At 38.0% G+C, this 21,148-nt stretch overlaps 1 protein-coding gene across 3 annotated transcripts in view; it reads right to left on the bottom strand.

Annotated features, from left to right (window-relative positions):
• MACROD2 (mono-ADP ribosylhydrolase 2) overlaps positions 1-21,148 on the bottom strand; it is an 892,531-nt gene that overhangs the window by 686,666 nt on the left and 184,717 nt on the right. For all 3 annotated transcript variants that reach the window (XM_055726161.1, XM_055726159.1, XM_055726160.1), the window contains exon 4: positions 11,268-11,297. In XM_055726161.1, coding sequence (XP_055582136.1) covers positions 11,268-11,297 — 30 coding nt within the window. The remainder of the gene's footprint in view (positions 1-11,267; positions 11,298-21,148) is intronic.

Genomic DNA, 21,148 nt, shown 5'->3' with positions numbered 1-21,148 from the left:
TCTTTACAAAAATTAGTCCCCTGTTGTATAGCTTGAGCCTTAAAATTAGAATTCTGACCTTAATCTCTGAGTTGTTGGTTTGGGTTTGGGTTTTGTTCCTTTTGGTGATGTTAACACCATTGTTTTAGGGAAGACAAATAAATTACCTATGAAATCTTTAGTTATGAAATCATATACCAAACCAGTAAGTACCATAACAAATACTGGTTTGCAGACCAGAGTTTCAGTACACAAAAAGTAAAACATGGGCTTGCTTAGAACAAAGAGGATGACTGAAATGAAGTTCCAGCTGGAAAAACAGTGCAATTGCACAGTTAGAGGCAATATCGTAATACACATATGCATAGAGACTGCGAGCCTGCAGGCAACTTTAATTTTGGCACTTCCTAACTTTAAGTACTTGGTTTTGCACCTTAATAACATTCTTTTAACATTGTGTGCATATAATACACTCATAGATCACTCAGCCAAGGCATAATTGATTTAATCATCCACATTTGTGAATGATTTGTGAAGCTTACATGAGTTTGCTAAGTTGCAGCCCTGCCCAATAAAAATTAAAACAGATGCCTCTGTGAAGCCCAGAGAAACAAGCTGATAATGTAAAAGGAACAGACTGAACTTTAACAGGAGAAGTGTGACAAAAAATATTTTGTTCTTTGCTACTGTATATGTAGCCAAAACTACAACACTACAGATCTGTCAGTCCAAATGGCAAAAATATGATTTTGAATTTTAAAAAGCTAAATTAGCTTTCAAAGAAACTTGAATTATAATCCCTACACATGACAAAGCATTTACGTAAGAACAAGGAAAAAGATGTAAATAAGGTGAATTCGTAAAGAAAAAAACAACTATTTTACACATAATTATAACGTAGCCTTTTAATGGAAGAATCATTGACATTCTTGTGCTGTTGGAAGAGGCTAAATTGGTCAATATTGAAATTAGATACTTTCTTAATCCAGAAGACTCTCTTGTTGTCATCAAAGATTTTTAAATGGTTTATTAATAACATACAAATTCAAATTCAAAGTAAACCGCCCTTCTCTAACAATATAGAAAAGATGCAAATAAGAGCAGTGAATTGTTGTATATTTAGAATTATTAACGGTAGTAGCCTCAAGTACATCACATTTTCCTATATTAAAATGTTGACTCCATTAGTGTAAAACCAGTTATCCAGCAGTATCTTACTTCCAATTGGTGGTCCTTCTGCCATTACTTTACAGAATTAGCTATATAACCAATTAAGGCCTAATTGTCAGAAAGCTGCTCTCAGTAGAGTATGTTTTCTCTTTTTCCAAATATCATCCTGTTTCTACTCATGAAACTGGTACTAAAATTAAAATTCCACTTCTTTCCAAATAGGAATCAAAAATTCCTATTTGCAAAACTGATATAGGCATTATGAAACCCCAGTGAGTTATGCTTTGCCTTCAGAGAGCCGATTTTTGCTCTTTTCCATTTGGACCTTTTGCAAAACATACGGTTTCCTTGTCTTATTTTCCCAACTGTAAAATGGAAAAACATTACTTCTCTGTTTACAGAGCAATTAGGATAAATGCACCAAAGGTCTGTGGAGCATTTAGATTCTGTGATAATAATGCTCATATGGATGAGGTTCATCATGTGTTTTCTTTCATATCAAAGCCATCCTCAGCAGTTCCTGTCCCTCATTACTTCACAGCGTGGTTTACTATTCCCTCACTGTAACTGACTTTAAAAATGAAGTCTAAATTGAATATACAAAGTCATTCAGGCTAAACTTGAAGCCCTACAAAGGGCTGGGAGCTTTTTTATTTGTTTCTTAAATCACAGGAGCTGTCTACTTCATAGCTTGCCACATGGCATTAGAATGAAAATTAGCAACTGGAAGCTGCATTACCATTCAATATTATCAGTTTAAAAAGATGAGCAACTGCAAAGACAGACTTGTACATGGCAGGTTTTCCACTGATGTCTCTTAAAAATCAGTTCCACCTATGTAAGAGTCTTAATCCTTTGTTAGAAATCACCATATTTCATTTTTTTTTATTATGCCAAAAGTTCATTCCACTTCATACTGTCCGTTTGATTGAGGGTTCTCGAAACTGGAAGGAAGATAGGCACACAGAAAACAAAGAAGGACCGATCTTTCCAAGATTCAACTATCTCGCCAGCTACTCTGCTGGAGATTTTCTTGGCTTTTGAAAAGCTGCATGTTATAATCTGTAAGCATTTTGCACAGAACAAAGAACTTCTGAAAAATGTGATCAGCAAAGAGCGACTCATAAATGAGTAGTGAAGCTCCGAGGAAAGAGCAGAAAATTTGAAATAGAAGGTAGAGGTGAATGCAGACCTGATTTCGTAATCCTTCATCCTATGGGGCAAGGAGAGAGCTGTAAATTCTATAATATCAGTAATTTTGATACTTTGTTTTTCCTTGCCTCTACAGTTTAATCCTGGGGTTTATTCAAGATTTCCTTTGAAAATATAGCGCCTAAGAAATAATTGCTTTCATTAAAACCAAAAAGAACAAACTATTGTAAATTATTTCCATTATGGGATGTAGGGCATTGAGGGTGATGACAACCTCCAGTCCCCGGCCTTTGGGGAATGGGAGTTTTTCCTGCCGCAGTACATCAACAGGCAGAGTTACAGCTTTGGGAAGTCTGTCTGGGGAGGTGCTAGTGTTATGCAACGTCCATATTTCAATTAATTGGACGCACACCTATTTTAAAAAGAACAACCATCAAGGATCAGTGAATAATTGTTGCCATTTTTCTATTCCAGTTTTCCATGTCGTGCTGCTCACACCTGTATACACACTTGATGTAGAAAGTAATGAGCTTGGGGCTTAGAGATACTTTCAAGGAACTCTACTGATTACGATCTTTGGTTTGTATTTAGGCATACTAGTGTGAAAGCTTCAGTAAATGGGCTGATATTCAAAAGTGCCTCGATGTCTACAAGTCAAGTACCTCCATCACTCCTTTATGTCCTTTCTTCTATTTTAGTATCAGGGGTGAAAATAAACAAATGTGGTTTTTAAATGTTTTAAATTGCATTTTACATTTTCCTCTTACTGAACAGTCAGTACCACTTGATACAGGGCCAGGAAAATAGCCATAGACCTTAAATATGAAAAACAGATTTAAAACCACCACCATCTCATTTGAGCCTAATAAAACATGTCTTTACTGCAGTGCTCGCTTCATTCTTAGCTCAGCAAAAGGGACACGGTTGAGAGGGTTAAGCGTAAAACTGAACAACTTTGTCAGGTGTCCCAATTAACAGATTTTTCTTTAAGGAAACCAATCAAATGCTTAATTTTAAAAACTGTCTCCTGTAGACTGGCACATATATATATATACTCAAATGCCTGACTTACTGTATTTTCATTGTAGCATACAGCCACGTGTCACTTCCGGCACTCCTAGACTCTGTTTTCACGCTGAGAGCTGTGCTCCTCACCTCCAGCACCTCCAGCTGCAGGGGGAGAGTCTCAACAGAAGTATCCTAAGATGCCTGAGCAGCACCTCAGTAAATGAAAAAATAATTGTATTTTCTGCATGCAAGACACACATGCAAGAAATGTATGCATTTGCCTATATGTGGAAAAAGTGTTTAACATTTTTAGAGCATATGTCCAATTCACTTTAAAAATGTACCATTAATCGCCTTAAACATCATGTGGTATCTGTGAATTAGGGAAGGTTTGTGATCACTCATCCTGCTTTGCAGCTCTGTCCCATAACATGATAAGAAAAAGAAAAAAAGAAAGAAATACATTCCTTACATAACTCCCTGCCTTTTCAGCTTGGATTTTTATCAAAAGCACCTTACATTTTCAATGACCATGAACTAAAGGTCTTTCCCAGTCTAACAAAATTAATGCCTTTTTATTATTATTTATTTATATACACACACACACAAGGCCTGACTTTCTGAAAAGACTGCAAGATTCAGTCACAAATATATATGGTGGCATGCATATATATATATGTATGTATATAAGAAAGCCATATATATGTATACATGTACCAGAAACTGTATGTTCATTTTTTAGTTGTGGGTACACAACACTGTAATTATCTCATAACGATTTTAAACAAAATGAGGAGAGTCAGTGTGACAGTCTAAGAAAGAAAAAGGCCTCACAATTAAGCTGGAGCTCAGAGCGTTGTGGACTCAGCACTCAGTAACTGATGAGTGAATAATAAAACACCACCTTCTAATGCCTAATTAAGTCAACACAGCAGCAATATTAAAAGGCTGAGGATAGCAGCGAGTAAGTGTGCCCAGACACAGTAACTTTTAGATTATTTTAATGACCAAAATATACAGTCATGTTCCTATACCACTGGCTGGAAGAGGCACACGACTTTAAAGAATCAGGCTGAACATGTATTTTTAAAAAGTCATCGTTAGCGGAAGTCATTTATGTGCATCAATAACTGTATGTACACATTTCAAACTTAACACCTGATCACATACCTGTATCAGTTCCCGTAGACAGCAAAACATAATTTATTTATTTTTTAAGTAACTGCTGGAAAAGTGTAATTAACAGGATACAATTAGGCAACAACTAAGAAATACTTAACATTAATCCAGAGACTTCCTGTTTATGATTATTACCCATAGCTATAAGAATGTATAAAATAACTGGAGAAAGGAAGTTAGTACCCTATACAGCCAAAGAGCAAAATAAGTATCATATTTAAACAAAAACAACAACAGAAAAACTCAAGTAGAGCACACATTTTAAATATAATCCTGGCAGCTTGGTTTAAGGGTCCTTTGAAATAAACTATGCTTATTTATTTATAGAGCTGTCACCATTATATCTCTAGATGCACTACAAAATGAGAAAACTTACTAATTCTAATTAAAGCTGAATTAAATCTCACATGGAAATATCCACTGCAATAACAGAAGGCAAAAAGCAAACATACATACACAGATTGAAGAAAGAAAGAAAAAACATTTCAAGAGTAACTGACCTGTGAAGAAAGACTTTGCCTACATGGGAAGTTCAAATAAATTCTATAAAAGTGGATAAATTACAGAGAAATCTGTTTGCTTTGATCTGATCCAACAAAAAGTTCATAAATAATAACAAGATTTTGGGCTGAGCCAAACACTTTGAAAGGGTTACAGTCTACCCCGAGCTACTGGGCTACCAATGGAACTAGTATTACAGCTGTACAGAAGGAAATACACCTAAATGCATAAATATTAAAATTTTAATTGGCTGATGTACTGTCACAGTGGGGGAACTTGTGGATACAGCCCTCTCAAACCCACTCTATTTACAGAGATGAAAAAGAACAGCATGCAAATAGTAAAAAGAGATAAAACATTTTAACAACCCTACAGAATTGCAGCAGCAATCTTATAGCAGAAAGGGATTAATTAGCAACAAAGGCAAATGGCCATTTGCCTTAAATTATCACTTCATCTACATGATCATTATTTGCTAGGAAAATCTTTGTACCTTCATGCTATTATCTAAATACCTAAGATATGATGACGCAGTGTACAAAGCAACCAAAAGCTTTTGAAGATAGTTGAAATCCCAGATAAAGCACAATTGGTTCCATGAAGCAGTTTGTGGCAAGCACACCCCAATCTGACAAATGCATTTGACATGACACAAGAACATGCCAACAGACTGGCATAAAAAAATACAAAATAATAATGCTTATTTTCTTGATGAAAGAATCCTGTCATTGATTCTTTCCTGAACTCTTTCTTCTACTCTCAAGGGATGCATTCATGTTACGTACACGTCATGCACAAATTTGAACTTTGGATTTAAACCCTTGCTTCACTTGCATTTAAATTATGTAAATATCAAGACCAAGTCCTGTAAAATCCAAAACAGAGAGCATCTCATCCTATTTCAGGATAAAACAGGCTTGTTTTCTTCCTGTTGCACATTTTGAATGGGCTAGCATAGGGCCAGTCTAGTATTCGTAGTATTCTCCTTTTACATTGCTATGGGGTGCTTTGCAAGTTGTCTTATACCTGCCTCCAAACTTCTTGTACAACTTTCACTTCTCAGTGTCATGAATATTCATTTGCCATGTAAGCTGACATCAAGTTACTATTCAGACAGTGCAAAATTCCCTTTCTTCTGGTAGGTTTAACCATCAGAAAGTGGCTGAAAACGGTTAGTAGTGTACCTAAGTCACGGCTATGAGAATAAAAACTTTATATCTACCCAAGCGGAGGGATGTCAAGAAAAGATACTTGTGTCAGCTGTTCCTTCCTGCCACTACTGACTGGATGATCCCCAGCTTTTTGATCTCCTTAGCTTGCAATTAATTGACAAATAGACAGGGTGGCTGGCAAACACCAGTGACTTCACAGCAGCACCCTATCAGCAGTTATCCTTGATTTCTATAGCATGAGCAGCAGCCACGATGGCTATGCTACACACCTGCTGTAGCCATGTTTGAAGATTAACTACTCCACCATCAAGCTGGACCCAAGTGGTACAACCCAGATGCTCAAACACTGGTATCTGGTGGTACTTCAGCTGCCCCAGACACAGTGACAATGTGTGACCCCTCAAGCTGTCATTCTGGAAAGGTGCAGAACCCCACTCAACCGTGTCCAATCTGCCAGCTCCATGCCTTGGCGAGCCCACTGGGCTGATGTGACACTACGTGCCTGTAGGTGAGCATAGCTGCTAACATTTTGAAGTGGTATACTGACCCCCGCACAAAGTCCATCTCCTGCATCACGTGATTTTGTGCTCAGGCTTAGCAAAAGATCCCAGCCGTTGAACAGCTCATTTCCCTCCTGATAAATCTGTTTTCCAGGATAGAAGTCAGTCTGCAGTAATTTCTTTCTAGCAGGAGAAAACACTTTTTTTGCGACTATTATAATCTAAAGGCAAACAAAGAAGGCAAGTAAATCCCACTTTCAAAATGGAGTCTACCCAATAACATACAGAGAAACTCAGTTCCCTATTGCAATCATGAGCACAAGTTCCCCCTGCCGTAACAGTTGCTTAAAATGACATGTCTAAAAACTGTATCTTGGCAGACTGGAGGGGTAGGTCTGGTCTACATTTAAGATATGCTAACATACTTATGGCTATATAGGAATTAATCTTTTCCATGCCAGCAAAAGCCCTAGAAAAGACATAGTTACACTGGCCAAAAACAGAGAGACAGAAGGATGGAGAGAAACAGAGAAGCAGACAGATCTTTTGGGGCAACCAACTTAAATTGGGTCCAAACAATGCTTCCAAGAGACTGTGAATATAACCTGTCTCCTCTCAGAGTTTTTAAAGACAAAATTACCATTTTCAAGTACAAAGCTGACAAAAATTATGTTCATAACAGGACACACTAAACGATGATGTCTCCTTCTCCAACTCTAGCATAAGCAACAAAACCTAATGAGGCAAAAAACCTCAAACCCTACCTTGCTATTTTAGATACACCTTCAAATTTAAGGTCAAAAAAAGCATGCCAATCTGGAAATCAGCATGCAACAAGAACTTGATTACAGTCAGCAAATGAAGTAAATGAAAAAATGAACCCCAAGGAAAATAACTGAAAAAAGGAGGTGGGGACAGTGGGGCACAAAACCCCCCAAAAAATCACAGACTATCTGAAACCTTAAGGGGGAGGAGAAATCTCAGCTCTTGCTAACTTTGCTTTAACATAGTGCATGAAATTACATACTTTCATTCGTTGACATGGCTGTAAAACAACGTAAAGGAAAAAAATTACCACACAAAATAGGGCATTTCAATTTCTTAACAGCCAAAACTTCATGATACATTTTTAAAAGGGGTCATTTTTCCTCAAAATATCAGATTTTTTTCCTTACTCCCTCCAAATGTAGGTAATTTTCTTAATAATTTTCACATTTGCACCGTTGAACATAATGGGACAAGTAATACACGTTGCACAAATAAGACATAATGCTCCATGCGAGTTAATAGGACCAGTGAGATGCTGAATGTGAGATAAATCTAGACCTGAAAGCAAAATATGCCTCCTAATTAAAAATCAATTATTAAAACCAGTAAAGAATGAAAAAGAAAAAAGGCTCCCTCACCAAACTCATAATGAAACCCTGGAAACTTCAGTTATTTGAAAAGCAGAAAGAAACCTTCGACATCTATATTTAACTAAAGATTCTTCTAAGACTCTATTGTGGGTTTCTCGATTTTATGATTAAACAGTTCTGTGAAAAATAGTTTCTGGTATCTTTTGTGCTTTTATCTCTCCATTCCAAATGGTCATGAAAATGAATAGACAGCATTTAAACGGGGAATGCAAGAACAAATCATTACTCTGGCTTTGGGAAATCAAAGTACACGGATGCCCTGATGTGGCTCCAAGGTGACACAAGGATGATAAGCAGCCACCCAAAACCACCAGCACCTAAACTTACAACCAAGTGTGCTATGTTTACCAATGTCGCCCGTTGGGTTCCTCAACAGTTCTCCTCCAGAAGATGGTTTTAACATACACATTGAGGTGTTCAAATAACTATTTCCAACTAACTTGTGTTAAATTCTGGAAAGATTTCAAATACAGAACAGCTCAAAAGTAGCTCAAAATCACTAAACCTGTTGCATGAGCTTGGACAAGTGGAAATTTCTGGTTTTCATTTTATGTAAAACTAAGGTAAGTATTCACGCCCCCAGCAGTGACAGAGAGATTAAATTAATGAGCATTACTGAAGAGATCTGAATCCCATTATTGGAAAGACTACACCGGTACTATGCATTATCATTAATATTCAGCATCTGCAATCAAAAGAAGGCTTTGCTGTTTACGTATATAATAAAATTTTAATAATTAACCAGCAATTTTTCACATGGAATGCTACCACCACATCCTTCTGAAAAAAGGCAAAAATCTATCCAGAATTTAAAATCCAAACCCCTTCAACTGGAAATGAAATTTCCCTTCTACAGACAAACGCACATTGCCAGCAACAAGTCATTTTTCCAAGAGGCAGGGGCTCCAGGCTTCATCTGCCTGCAGCAGGCGGGTGGGCCATCCAGAGGTGCCTCCATCTTGTGCCCCCCTGAGCAAGCTCCAGCCCGCAGACCCTGTGCAGACTTCCCCTTCTTTGAAAGGGCACGGCCAACACATGCACCCAAGGATGGAGCCACAGATGCCCGTGTCAGCTGCCCAAACTTGGGAGTACTTTGGCAACGAAATTCTCAACATTTTTCCTCAAAAGACTCCAAAAACCTAAGCGAGCACACTACAATGGAGCGTTGGCCGTCCTACCCAAGGGTGGCTCATGGAACCTCCAGAGCACAAACGCAGACCCTCAACCATCAACAATCAAATTCTAAGCCTCTAAACAGTCATATTTGGTATTTTACCTGCAAGCCTGAGCACGTGGTGTTATCCTTCTACTGGAGGTCCTCGTTGGAGAACCCCTGGGGGGCTACAGGGAGAGCTCCTCGAGGGAGGGTGTCAGGCTGCCCCGCGCCGCCCACAGCCACTCACAGCCGGTTCCACAAGGGACTGGCCGTGCACAGGAACTCAACCCGCCACTGCAGCTTCCCGCCACCGCTGAGGAAACCTACTTAAGAAATGGCGGTGAAAGGCCAAAAGGACACCAGGGCATGAGGAGGGAGAGGAGATACAGAAGAGAAGGTGCAGAAGCGCACTACCTTAGCCTCCTGGGCTGCCACCACCTCAGCCTGGCCCCAGGAGGCGGGAGGGTGCGACACGGGAGGGAGGGGGCCGGGGGAGATGTTTTTAATTGCTTGTCAATTAACTTGATTGAAACTCCCCTGCTTTTTACACATAAAATACAGAAAAAAATCCCATCTTGACCTATGATATGGGCTCACCCCATCTGCCACAGAGGGAGAGCCATGTTATCTAGTGCCTTGCTAAACTGACATCAACTTTTGAAGTATGCCAGAATAAATACCACGGAAAGTCGAGCCACACCCCTGCAGCAGCAGCAATGCTCTAGGAACCTGATTAGAATTTGAATATTTGCATTGATTTTTTTTATTATTATTATTATTTATTATTTTTGTTATGTTACCAGCTGGGAGCAAGTGCTGGACAGGAGGTAGGTGAACAGCTCCACAGCAGCATGAACGGCTGGCGAAGGATTACCTTTTCAAGGATTATCTTTTAAACAAAGAAGAATTTGGTATACTGCAAACAGCTAACTCGAATCAAAAGAAACAGATTAATCCAACAGGATTACCAGGTAAGGCTTCCCTGTACTTTAATGTCCAGACACACAGCTGAGAAACATGAACAGTTTTATTTAGATGCCCGGGTGCAGTTGTTAAGCACCTTTCCATGGTCCACAAAAAAAGGGCTGCCTGTTCCGTCAAGGCTGTTAAAACAAAAGCTTTGACAACTTATCCTCAAGCCTCACAAGCAACAGCATTCCTCTGTCTTTTTACAGAGCCCTTTCCTTTACCCTTGCATATGTAAGCTCTGATCATCAAGTCCTTTTAACTCTAGCCAGGAAGAAAGATTAGTTGCTGCCTGTACTGCTCCCGCACTGTGAAATTTCCAGAAATGAGCTCTTTTACTTCCCTCTGGGAGGCAAGGGAAGTCACAGAAAACTGAGATCCAGCTCTTCATGTTGGTTTTTTTTCCCTGAATTGTTAACATTCATGTAAGCTTTTACGGCCACAGTACTACAGTATTGCAAAAAGCAAAACAGCATTAATCGACTGAAATAAAACATCATCCATATATTTGGAAACAATACATACTATATGCACTTGAGCATGTCTGTATTACTAGAGGACATATAGGTAGCATCTCTTTTACATGCATCAAAGACTTGTTTTGAAATCTACTTAAGTATTCTGCCAAACAGAATGGGGGTAAGCAAACAAGTATATAAAAAAAGTACAAAGATAAAGACTCACTAATTTACTAAAATGACTTTTTACTGTGGTTTAATTATTTAACATTTTAAAAAACTGTTTATTTAATGCCCATTCGAGATTCCCTTCAGGTAAGTTAAAAATCCTAAATACTTATGTTGTGTTTAACATAAGGCAGTCCAGTTCCTTCATACAAGTCAGCCCTAGCCTAATCCCACGGGGAAACTGGACTCAGCAGCAGTCACAAACCCTGCCGCTTGATGATATGAAACATTATGGACTTTGGTTGAGTTTGCCCATCTCATAATTTTACATTTCTACCTTTTGAACTTACCACATGTTGTTTTATAACCAACTAAACACTACATTTGTTCAGCATATATTTCACATTTAAGAACAAATACAGCATTAAGGAAAGACTCACCTCCTCCACCACCAAGCAGGCTGGAATTAGCTGCAAGAAGAACAAAAGGAGAATCGTTAGCATCGAGCTTCCTAAACACAGATGGAACTGAAACAGATGATGTTTCACCAGAGATTTTCCATTATTTCAGTAACTTTGCCACTCTTCACTTATCCAAAAACATCTATTGTAAAAACAATCAATTATGTAAATTGTAATCACAGTCTTTACCTTTGCAATATTTTGCAATCTTTGAACAGAGAAGCTAATAAATAAGAGTAATACAATTATTAAAGCTAATGTGTTGAACAGCTTATGAAATGACAATCCAGAATTTATAATTCTATAAACCACATTCCTTTGTGATTACCAAATTAAGTACAAGTCTTTCATTTTAGAGAAACTTAAGTAGACTTCGATGCAACTTTTGACTACCTCCCCTTGTCTTCTATGACATGGGACCTTTGAGGAGGAGGATGAGAAACCTTGGTCCCATTGATATAAAAGGGTGTTTTACCATTGTATGCAATTAAGTTGGGATTTCACTCAGTATGCTTAATTGCCTCTGCACTGTAACCACCCAGCTACCCAAGCCAGAAATGGATAAATCACTTATGGAAAGCAATTTTCAGAGCATGGTGATACAAGATGGTCCTTCAAATTAAGCTAGTACAATTGGAGCCATGCCAGACATTTTCCCTTCACTGCCTAGGCAAAAACAGAAGGAAAGACTAGGCTTCTAAACCTGCCCTTTAGATGTGTGGAAGAGAAATCCCTGTCATATAGTAATATAGATAAAGCGCAGCATAAAAGCAAGAGTATAAGGGTTGGAAGCAAGTATTTCTTACTGCTTGCTGATAAGTAAAGGAGAAGCTATATCTAACCATTTCCTGCTGTAAGACAAGGATAGATGGCAAGATACACAGAATAAATCTGGTATTTTCTAGTGTTCAAACTTTTTACTGTTAGACATTATTGTTTCTGTGATTTCCCTCCACTTCCTAAATAGAAGACTGTAAACACCAAAGTCTCTGCTGTTGTTTTTACCATCACTTGCTTGAGACTTTTAGCAAAAAAATGAGTTACCTTTGTCTTCATCATTTTTTTTCAGATATTCTACAAACATCTCTGACTTATCATCCCTTTCAGCTCAACCACTTGCAGCCAGCTGACACTGTAGTAAAACTGTCTTTATCAAAAAGCTAATTTTTTCCATGAAAGTAGCATACCCAAGATCTCTGATTTTAAAAGAAACATATACCATTAATACTATTATCTTACAGTGACTCTATAAGTAGCTCTATTTTATTCAAAATGCAATGTTCTTTAAAGAAATAAATGTGTAGCTGTATATCTGCATCGCTGACCATATCAAATCAAACTGCAAGCTACATACAGTTATCCATCCTAGGACTACTTGTTCCTACGCTGAGTGAGTGAATCGTTGAGACCAAGACCTAGAGAGATGTTGTGTGCATCTTTCTGATCCAAGTCTGGTTCTAATACTCTGGAAGATTAGATGGAGGAAAATGGGGCATTTTTTCTAAATAATCATTGTTTCTAAAACAAAGTAATTTGTAGCCATTTTCAAAGAAGTGCCTGTTTGAAGATACAGAAAGATTGGAGCAAGAGGCACAGGCACAAAATGGAAAACTGAAAAAAAGGACAAGATCATCCATACCTGATAAACATCTCTATAGGCTATCCTCTATAAAAGTGCTATCATGGAATAAATATCACCATATATAAACCGCCTTTGAAAAAATGTGTGCAGACATACTGCAAAGACCGCCACTGAACTTCAATCTTTCTGAATTGACCTATTCTTGCCCTCACTGAAATTCACTATTAAAGAAAGAAACAAATTAAAAATAGGCCCACATATTTTTACAGCAGCTTCCAAAAGCCTCCTGTAACAGGCAGCATCACCCTCCCTGCAATATGAGTTTATCCAAGATAAAATTCAGCATACTTTATACCAGAAGAAAATAAAAGTAACAAAGTGTCATCTACTGCTGTGAGTCTGCTGTTCAAGCTTATTCTTTTTGGCATTGTAGAATACACCTACAATTACCATTCTAATTCTTGAGTGAGTCAAACTCTAGGATTTCAGTTATTAAGTTTGAGAGACTTGAGAGACACTGCTAAGGCCTGCTAAACCTCACTGCAACCAAAGTTTCCACTGCTAAAATAGTTTCTTCTGACACTCAGCCAACATCCCCATTGCAAACTCTCATTCGATGGCTTCTCAGAGAATTATGTTTCTCTCATTAAGTTTTGCTGACAATGTTCATCTTTCTAAAACTTGTTAATAACATATACTATAAGTCAGCATCGCACACTTCTCTATAGAAACAGCAAAAACAGTTGAAATAGATTTTTGGCTGCAATGCATCTACTACAGCTATTGAAATTGCAGTAATAATTTACAGGCACTGTTTTTTTAAAGAATTATGCTTGCATACTAGAAGGAAAATCAAACCACTTTCCTATGATGCAAGGAAAGAACACAACTGAATCATACTTATAATATCCTTTCCAGAAAGATAATGTGTCACTCATAGAGCAAGAACTTTTACTTTCAGATTTTTCAGACTTTACTTGAAAGGTTCAATAAAATATACCTCTCTTCCCATCTTTGGGAAAGCCCTACCATTAAGGAAGTAACCTGTCACTTAGCATCTTAGAAATACTTTTCCCCAACCAGAGCTTGGAGAGGAGGTCAGCACAGTCCCATGGCTGTAATCACATCGTATTACGTTGGAGCGAGCACGGCCTCACTTCTGAGTCCCTCAGTGTTAATCCACCGCTGCATTTTGTCCATCAGTGCTCCCAAATGACCAAGGCTTGCAAAACACTTTGAAAGGGGCTCCTGCTGTCGAGGTTCAACTATGGGTAGGTATGAGCAACCGGCGGTGGGATCCTAGAAGCTTTCAACCACCAAACGTCACACAGTCCAAACTGCTCCCCAGGTTGCACCACTACACTGTGCATGTGCACAACTCTCCCACCTAACTCAGGGCATGCCCAGCCTTAGGTAGCACATATTACAACATTTGTAGGCAATTAGTAAATCCGTCTTGACTAACCTCTTGTCCTTATTTCACGATTCCAGAACTGCACAAGATTCTGAAGTTATAGAAGACTTGGCGTGGGAGCAAAGAGGAAGTCTGAATTGCTACCAAGTTACCAAGGCAAAGAACAGTAAAAGAAAACAAACAAGCATAAGAGGGGTTCCAAAGGAACGTGAGGTAAAGATTTCTTGCACCTCATTTCATTCCCCATGTTACCCTTTCAAGTCAATTGGCCCAACCTTTCTAGATTGCCCCCTTACTAAGTACAGTGTACAATACATTCCTGGGCATTAATTCTGAAAGTCTGTTTACAATACAAACCTTGAAATATTATTTTAATAAGTACTCATTTATACTAAGAGGAGTGATGACACAGAGTGGGCAGGCTGCCAGCAGACTACGTACTTCCTTGTCAGATTGAAATATTACACACATTGATAAAGCCCCACCCAAAACATCTCTCTTGGTGATGGCCTGCAAGAGGCAGCAGAGGTGAGAGCTCATATACTTTTAAATATTTTTTCTTGCACCAGTAACACAAGCTTCAATAAAAAAAAAACAAAAACAATAGTTATGAAAAAAAAAAGGGGGGGGGGGGGGGGAGACATATCTGGGGACCAGTTCCTGTGATGTACTTCAAATAGTAGTAGCTTCAGGATGAGACAAACCACAGCACAGGAGGTGCTGCAGCTCACCTCTGTTTATAGAAGGAATATTGAACTCTGCGTTTTGATAGGCAGATCTCATCTCGCCTCCACAGTCTGCCTCAGTACAGCGAAGGGAAATAATCTAGAAGTAGCAGCATGGCTTTCAGCCCTTTACTTCTAGATTTATTTTTGTTAGTACAGTAGAATCATTAGCAGTAAGAAGTGTTTCTACAAAGTTGAGTCTCATCCCTAAGAAAAAAATCCACTATAAAGAAATAAATCCAATTAAAAGAAAAAACAGCCTCTTATCACAGAGTATAACTATTTAGCCCTTAATGAGATGTTTATGACCTGAGATTCAACCAGAAGTTCAGTGTTTCAAGTGACCTGGCACCTCATCAGACTAGACTTTTATGCTTTTTAACATAGAGCAGCAGCACCAGGACAGCACTGCTAAACAAACTCTGCTAACACAGGTCAGGTCTACCCAGAAAACTCCACTCTTGCTCTAAGAAACAAAAGTCCTTCCAAAACACTTCTGTGGGAAGAGAGGAAAAAAAGAGAAAAGAAAAAGAAAAGACTTGGAAGGAAAGAATTTAAAGTAAGCTTAGTTTCTCATTACAGAATACCCACAATGAAATCTCAGGACACTAAAATGTACAAATTTGAATAATGAATATACCAGCATGTTTGACAAATAAGAACTGGACACGAATGTTTTAAATCTCAGTCTTCGTAATGAGTTAAGTCATATAGCTTTCCAACACTTTTTTGACTGTATAAGCAGACCAGAAACTCTGGCACAGGTCTTAACATTTTCCTCAATGTTCTCTTTACAAAAGCATCCTTGCCAAGAAGTAGGATTATTTGACATTTTGCGGAAACCAAATGAATGCTGAAGAAGTTCACCTCAAATGAAACTGAAAATCTTTCTGCACTGTAAGCCAAAAGGTATAAAAAGTGAAAAAGGATGTATGTACGGGTTGCTTAAACAGACATTTGCAGACACAGTATTATTTTTTCTGCTGTCAACTCTGCAGAATTTAGAAAATAGAAAAGATGTGAATACCAATTTTTGTGATGTCTCTGGAGATAACATGCTTTTAGCTTTGTTAACAACATAGCTGAATGACTCTGGTTACTTTTTGTTGGCATATACTCATCTGACAACATTTTAAAAACGTAAATTCTTCTGGGAGCATGTCTTTGTCAAGTATTAATGGCACTAGTAACTTAAATTGACATCTATGTCATGCAGCCATGCATCTGTCAGTATAATAAAAATACACTTTTAAAAGATTACTTGATATTGTCTGACTTTGGCAGCAGATGTTTGAGCTTATTTTGATGTAAAAAAGATTGAATATTTTTGTCAATACTTTCTAATTGTGAAATTTATTCAAGAAGACATCTTTATAACTGGCAGTGTTGTAAGATGCAAGACATTCTATTGCCTCAGACACCATTTTTATTCATCAATAAAACATCATAACAGGCAGCTGGTGAGCAGAGTACCAGTAATTTATGGAAGGGGAAGCTACATTTCTTCTACATGTTTTGTGAGACATCCTTACCTGTCACTGCATTTTGTTTGATCTTTTCTTAAGAAAGCAGAGAGAACAGAGGAGTGAGCTAACAACTGCACCTTATACATTCAGCCATTTTTAACATGAGATGGTTTTTGGTGCCTTAAAGTAAAAAGCGTTAGGCTTACAGATCATGAAGTAATTTTGAAGTATACACAGTTAATAAAATACAGCCATACACAATATACTACAATACAGTCACCACTATAATTAACTTTACTCAAAATACCTCCTTGCACACAAAGCCACAGCAATCAGAAGAGGTAAAATAACATTATAATAACAGACTGGGCCAGATTTGAAAAGTTATGTAACTGCTTAATGGTGCAAAGCAGAGACTACTTGAAATTAGAAAACCATCCAGCCTACAAAATAAGGTTGACTTCAAACGTTTAGGTACATCCATAAGTACCACTATTAGCATCTTCAGACACCTATATGCCTTCTGTAAATACAGCCTTCTGATGCTTACTCAATATGGAGAGTGTTATTTTTATAAATATATATATATAACCTGCATGCAACTGTACACCAGAAACAGCTCCGTAATATGGTTAGCAGCAATTTACATAACTGTTTTCTACGATGCAGAAGATTTCTACAAAAAAGTTGCTTCTCTCCATACCTGAAAAAGGCTTTTGCCGCTCTGGACTAACACCAAAGGGCCAAACTGGGACGGAATCCTTTGGCTCATGCACAAACTGGAGCCTCACGGAGATGGCTACACTCAGAGTGCAAGGGCAGGGGGTCAGACCCCCAGAGGACCCACTGCTCTGCGCGCTCCAGCCCTGACACCACAGCTCCTTGGAGCAATCCCTGCATTGGCCAAAGACCTGGCCTTGAGCCACTCTGCTCCTGAAGGCTCCTGAAATGCTTCAGAGTTTACCCAAATAATTTTGGGGTTTGCTTGCCTTTAATGGGTGATTGACAGCACATCATACTCCTCAATACACAAAGACTTGAGATTCCATGTATTAAGAAATCTCCTCTTATGCCCATAAAAAACCTCTGTAAATAGAAGCGAATGTTAGTAAAAATCACCAACTTCAAGCTCTCTTTCTAAATAGCCAAGATGTCAAGAAGCATGACCAAATGAGTCCAAACAATTCAGTTTGTGAAGCTTCCACTATCTGTGTTAGCAAACCAGATGATGTGGGAGACAAAAAAAAAAAGGGACTGAATTTTCAATGCCTTACCTTTTTCTCAGATACTGAATATGTACACTACAAATTTGTCCTGCTTTAAAGATAAACAAGACCTAACTGAATGCTTTGTGCAATTAAAAGTACATGCTTTATAAAACGGCTTCGTGGTTTACTTGTCATACAACCTGTGCTGTTCTATTCCCCCCTCACAAATTCTGTATTGAGAACAAATTCTTAAAAATAAATTTTGCCATCTTTGCAAATAAAGTAGTCATTTATCTCCCACTTCAAGCTTGTAAAGGGTATTTCATAGGTAGATTAAGGAAACAAAAAACATCAGCATACTAATAAGTGCTCTGGAGTTGATGCTGTCAAGGAAATTGCCTTCACAACAATCTGAATTCAATAAGGAAACAATAACTGTTGAAACTTTTCAGTTATTGTTCTCCTTATAATACATTACCAACTCAATATATAATGTGTATTTATGCAAGAAAGCTATTTTTAGAAATTATGTATTATACCCATTAAGCTCAATCAGTCATATGCAGAAAAATCTCTGAAATCTGATATGAAGAGGGGAAAAAAAAACCGAACACCAAACCCACAAAAACGAATGCAGGCAAGGAAGCAGCCAGCAGCAGCGTATCAGTGTCCTGTGAAGGCAGTATAGGTATAAGCACACAGCTATCATCTGGCATTTAAAATTTAGAGTACATCAGAGGCATACCTTCAAAGTAGAAGGAGAAAAAATGACAGGTTTTTACCTTGCAGTGAAATACACTAATTGCTTTAATGCAGAGTGAGAGAAAATTAACAGAAATTGAAGTTGACTAACACATACTGAGAAAAACACATGAGGGAAGGCATTTGGCCTAGAGTACTTCCTAAACGGTGCTGTATAAACTTCCATATGGACTGAAGATTAGGCTCCAACTTTAATAGGAGCCTAAATTTTACATTAGCCTGAGGACTCTAAATCACCACAATTGCTTCTTGGTGGGGAAGTCAACCAACCACAGTAAAAAAATGTAACTTGAAAGAATATGCAAAAAAACAGATTAACTCATTTTTAAGAATGGTATTCATCATGAAAATCTTCAGTCCCAAACACAACTCCACAAAACATTTCCAGGTGAAATCCCACAAAAACTTCAGTTCACACATTCATAGCAATGAAATTAATAGCCTTCATACCCATCCACTGGTATCATTTTCAGCTAGACAGAAACATCTATTCCAAATCAAAGGAAAGAAAGTGATGCAAAAGGAAAAGGTTTCCCGCCAGCACCTTGTGAAGGACAGTTAGAAGAACCTGTTTGATGAGGCTGATCTCATCCCTGGGAGGGAGAACACAGACCTGTTGAATCAGAAGCTGTAGTTTGAAGGGAGGAAGCTAGAAAAGGCTAAAACTGGCTGGCAAGCACAGAAACGTCCATCATCATGTTTTGTGTGAACCCCTTTGCAGAGTTCACACTTATCTCATTTTTTTTCTGGCAAACGGGAGAAAGGTGCAAAGCAGGAATAATTTCATTCTGAAACACAGGTTGATAAATTGTCACACACTACCTGATGCTAAAGAGAAAGCTATGAATTACGATTTCATCCATTTTGTGTGTCAATTCGTGGTTTGCTCAACCACTTAATGTTGCCTTCTAGATCATCAAGGTAGTTTAGAATACAGCCGAGTTGAAACATAAAACAACAGGAACTTATTTCGGGGGAGAATAATGAGGAAAAAAATATTCAGGTCTGCTACAGCCAATTCTTCATCTCGTAATTTGGGCCATTTGTGTGGTTTGTAAATGTAACATTAAAGGGAATCAAAGTGCTGTAGTATATAATTAATCCATTAAAGTCGAGTCATCACCAATATTTAAAAACCTACGCAAAATAGAATAACAGGTAGTCGTAGGTTCTACCTGCACAATTAGAAAAGCAGTTTTGGTAGTAATTCTTTCAAAATAATTAGTGAAATTTATATAATTCATGCATCTTTTCAGTATCCCAAAGGCACGAGAACATGTTATCTGGAAAACAGAAAAAAAACCCAGAATGAATTCTTTGTGATTTCTTTGCGCTTTCTTTGCTTTTATCTTTTCAAATTTACAACCAGCACTGAACCTCCCAAAGTCTACCTGTACACAAGAACACTACCCTATGAGCTTTTTTGTCTTTTTTTAAATATTTTTAAAACATTGGTATGGTACTTATGGTGTAGCTATTCATAAGATTTAATTTCAATTTCCTTCACAAGGAAGTAATTGCATAATATTTTACTTCAAGAGGGAAAACATCTGATTGGATAAAGTTTTAATAAAGCAACAATTACGCTCTGAAAATCAAAAAGAAATCAAAAGGTGATAAAAGCTAACATCTTTCAGTCTTAAAACATTAATATTCAACATTCAGGCTACAAAACAATAAAAAAACCTACCTCATTATGAAACCAAAGGCAACTGCTGAAAAGAAGCTACCTGGGGCCTTGCCCCGACAGCAGTACGCGCAGGGTAACAGCAGTAAGAGGTACCCTGTGGTGTAGGCACACCCTGCGGTGCTTCTGATTTACTCAAAGGCAGTCTAAGCAAGGTCAATCCTGGCTACAGCTGCAGGGCTGACCTCAGTGGGCATGTTTTCAAATAAAACTGAGTGCCCACACCACTGTTTTTTCTTAGGGTATTAACACTAATGAACAATATTCAGTTTAAAAAAAGAAAAAGAAGATGAAAAAAGAAAGGAGGAGGGGGGGAAAAAAAAAAAAAGGCACACCTCATGCCCTGCCAAAACAGCCCTCACATTTTTTTCCAGCTAAGCAGACAAGACTTCACTTGCAAATTTTGCCACAAAGTTAGAGGAAGGCAAGGTGTTATTGCACTGTTTTCGCAAGAGCAGCCTGGAAGGAAGGTTTTGACAGCGAATTACAAGCTCCTGCAAGCAACTAGCGCAGACATGTAGGATTTAAGGAGCCTGCAAGTAAAGGATTGAAGTAAGGTCTACTTTAAAATGTATCCAACTGGGTGAACGTAACACGCTCTGCATATGAACGTGTTGTATAACTTCTCTAATGATCCTTTCTCTACATATCCTGAAATTAGAACCAGCTCCCACTGTGGTCAGTGTGAGCCACATTACAGAAGAAACAGAGAATCTGGTTATGTATTTTACTGTACTTTTTTTGTTTTCAAGCACAGGCCCAAACTGTTGCTATAGGGCTAAATATTTGTATAACTATGGTCATGTATTCCTTTATAAGGGAAAGTGGAACTTAATAACCTCAGTATTTCAGTCAAACCAGGAATAATGCTTGCAGTAAAATATGGACTGGATGTCTCACACAGTGCCGATGCATATTGTCTCAAATCTTTGTGTACTGTTGTCAAATACACTATCCATACTTTATCTTAATTAATTCTTTCAAAAAGTTACCATCTATAAGCTGAAAAATAAATG

Source organism: Falco cherrug, chromosome 13 (assembly GCF_023634085.1).
Source record: "Falco cherrug isolate bFalChe1 chromosome 13, bFalChe1.pri, whole genome shotgun sequence".
NCBI classification, from domain to species: domain Eukaryota; kingdom Metazoa; phylum Chordata; class Aves; order Falconiformes; family Falconidae; genus Falco; species Falco cherrug.
Note: the sequence above shows the minus strand (reverse complement) of the source record. Positions and strands in the feature narration are given on the sequence as shown.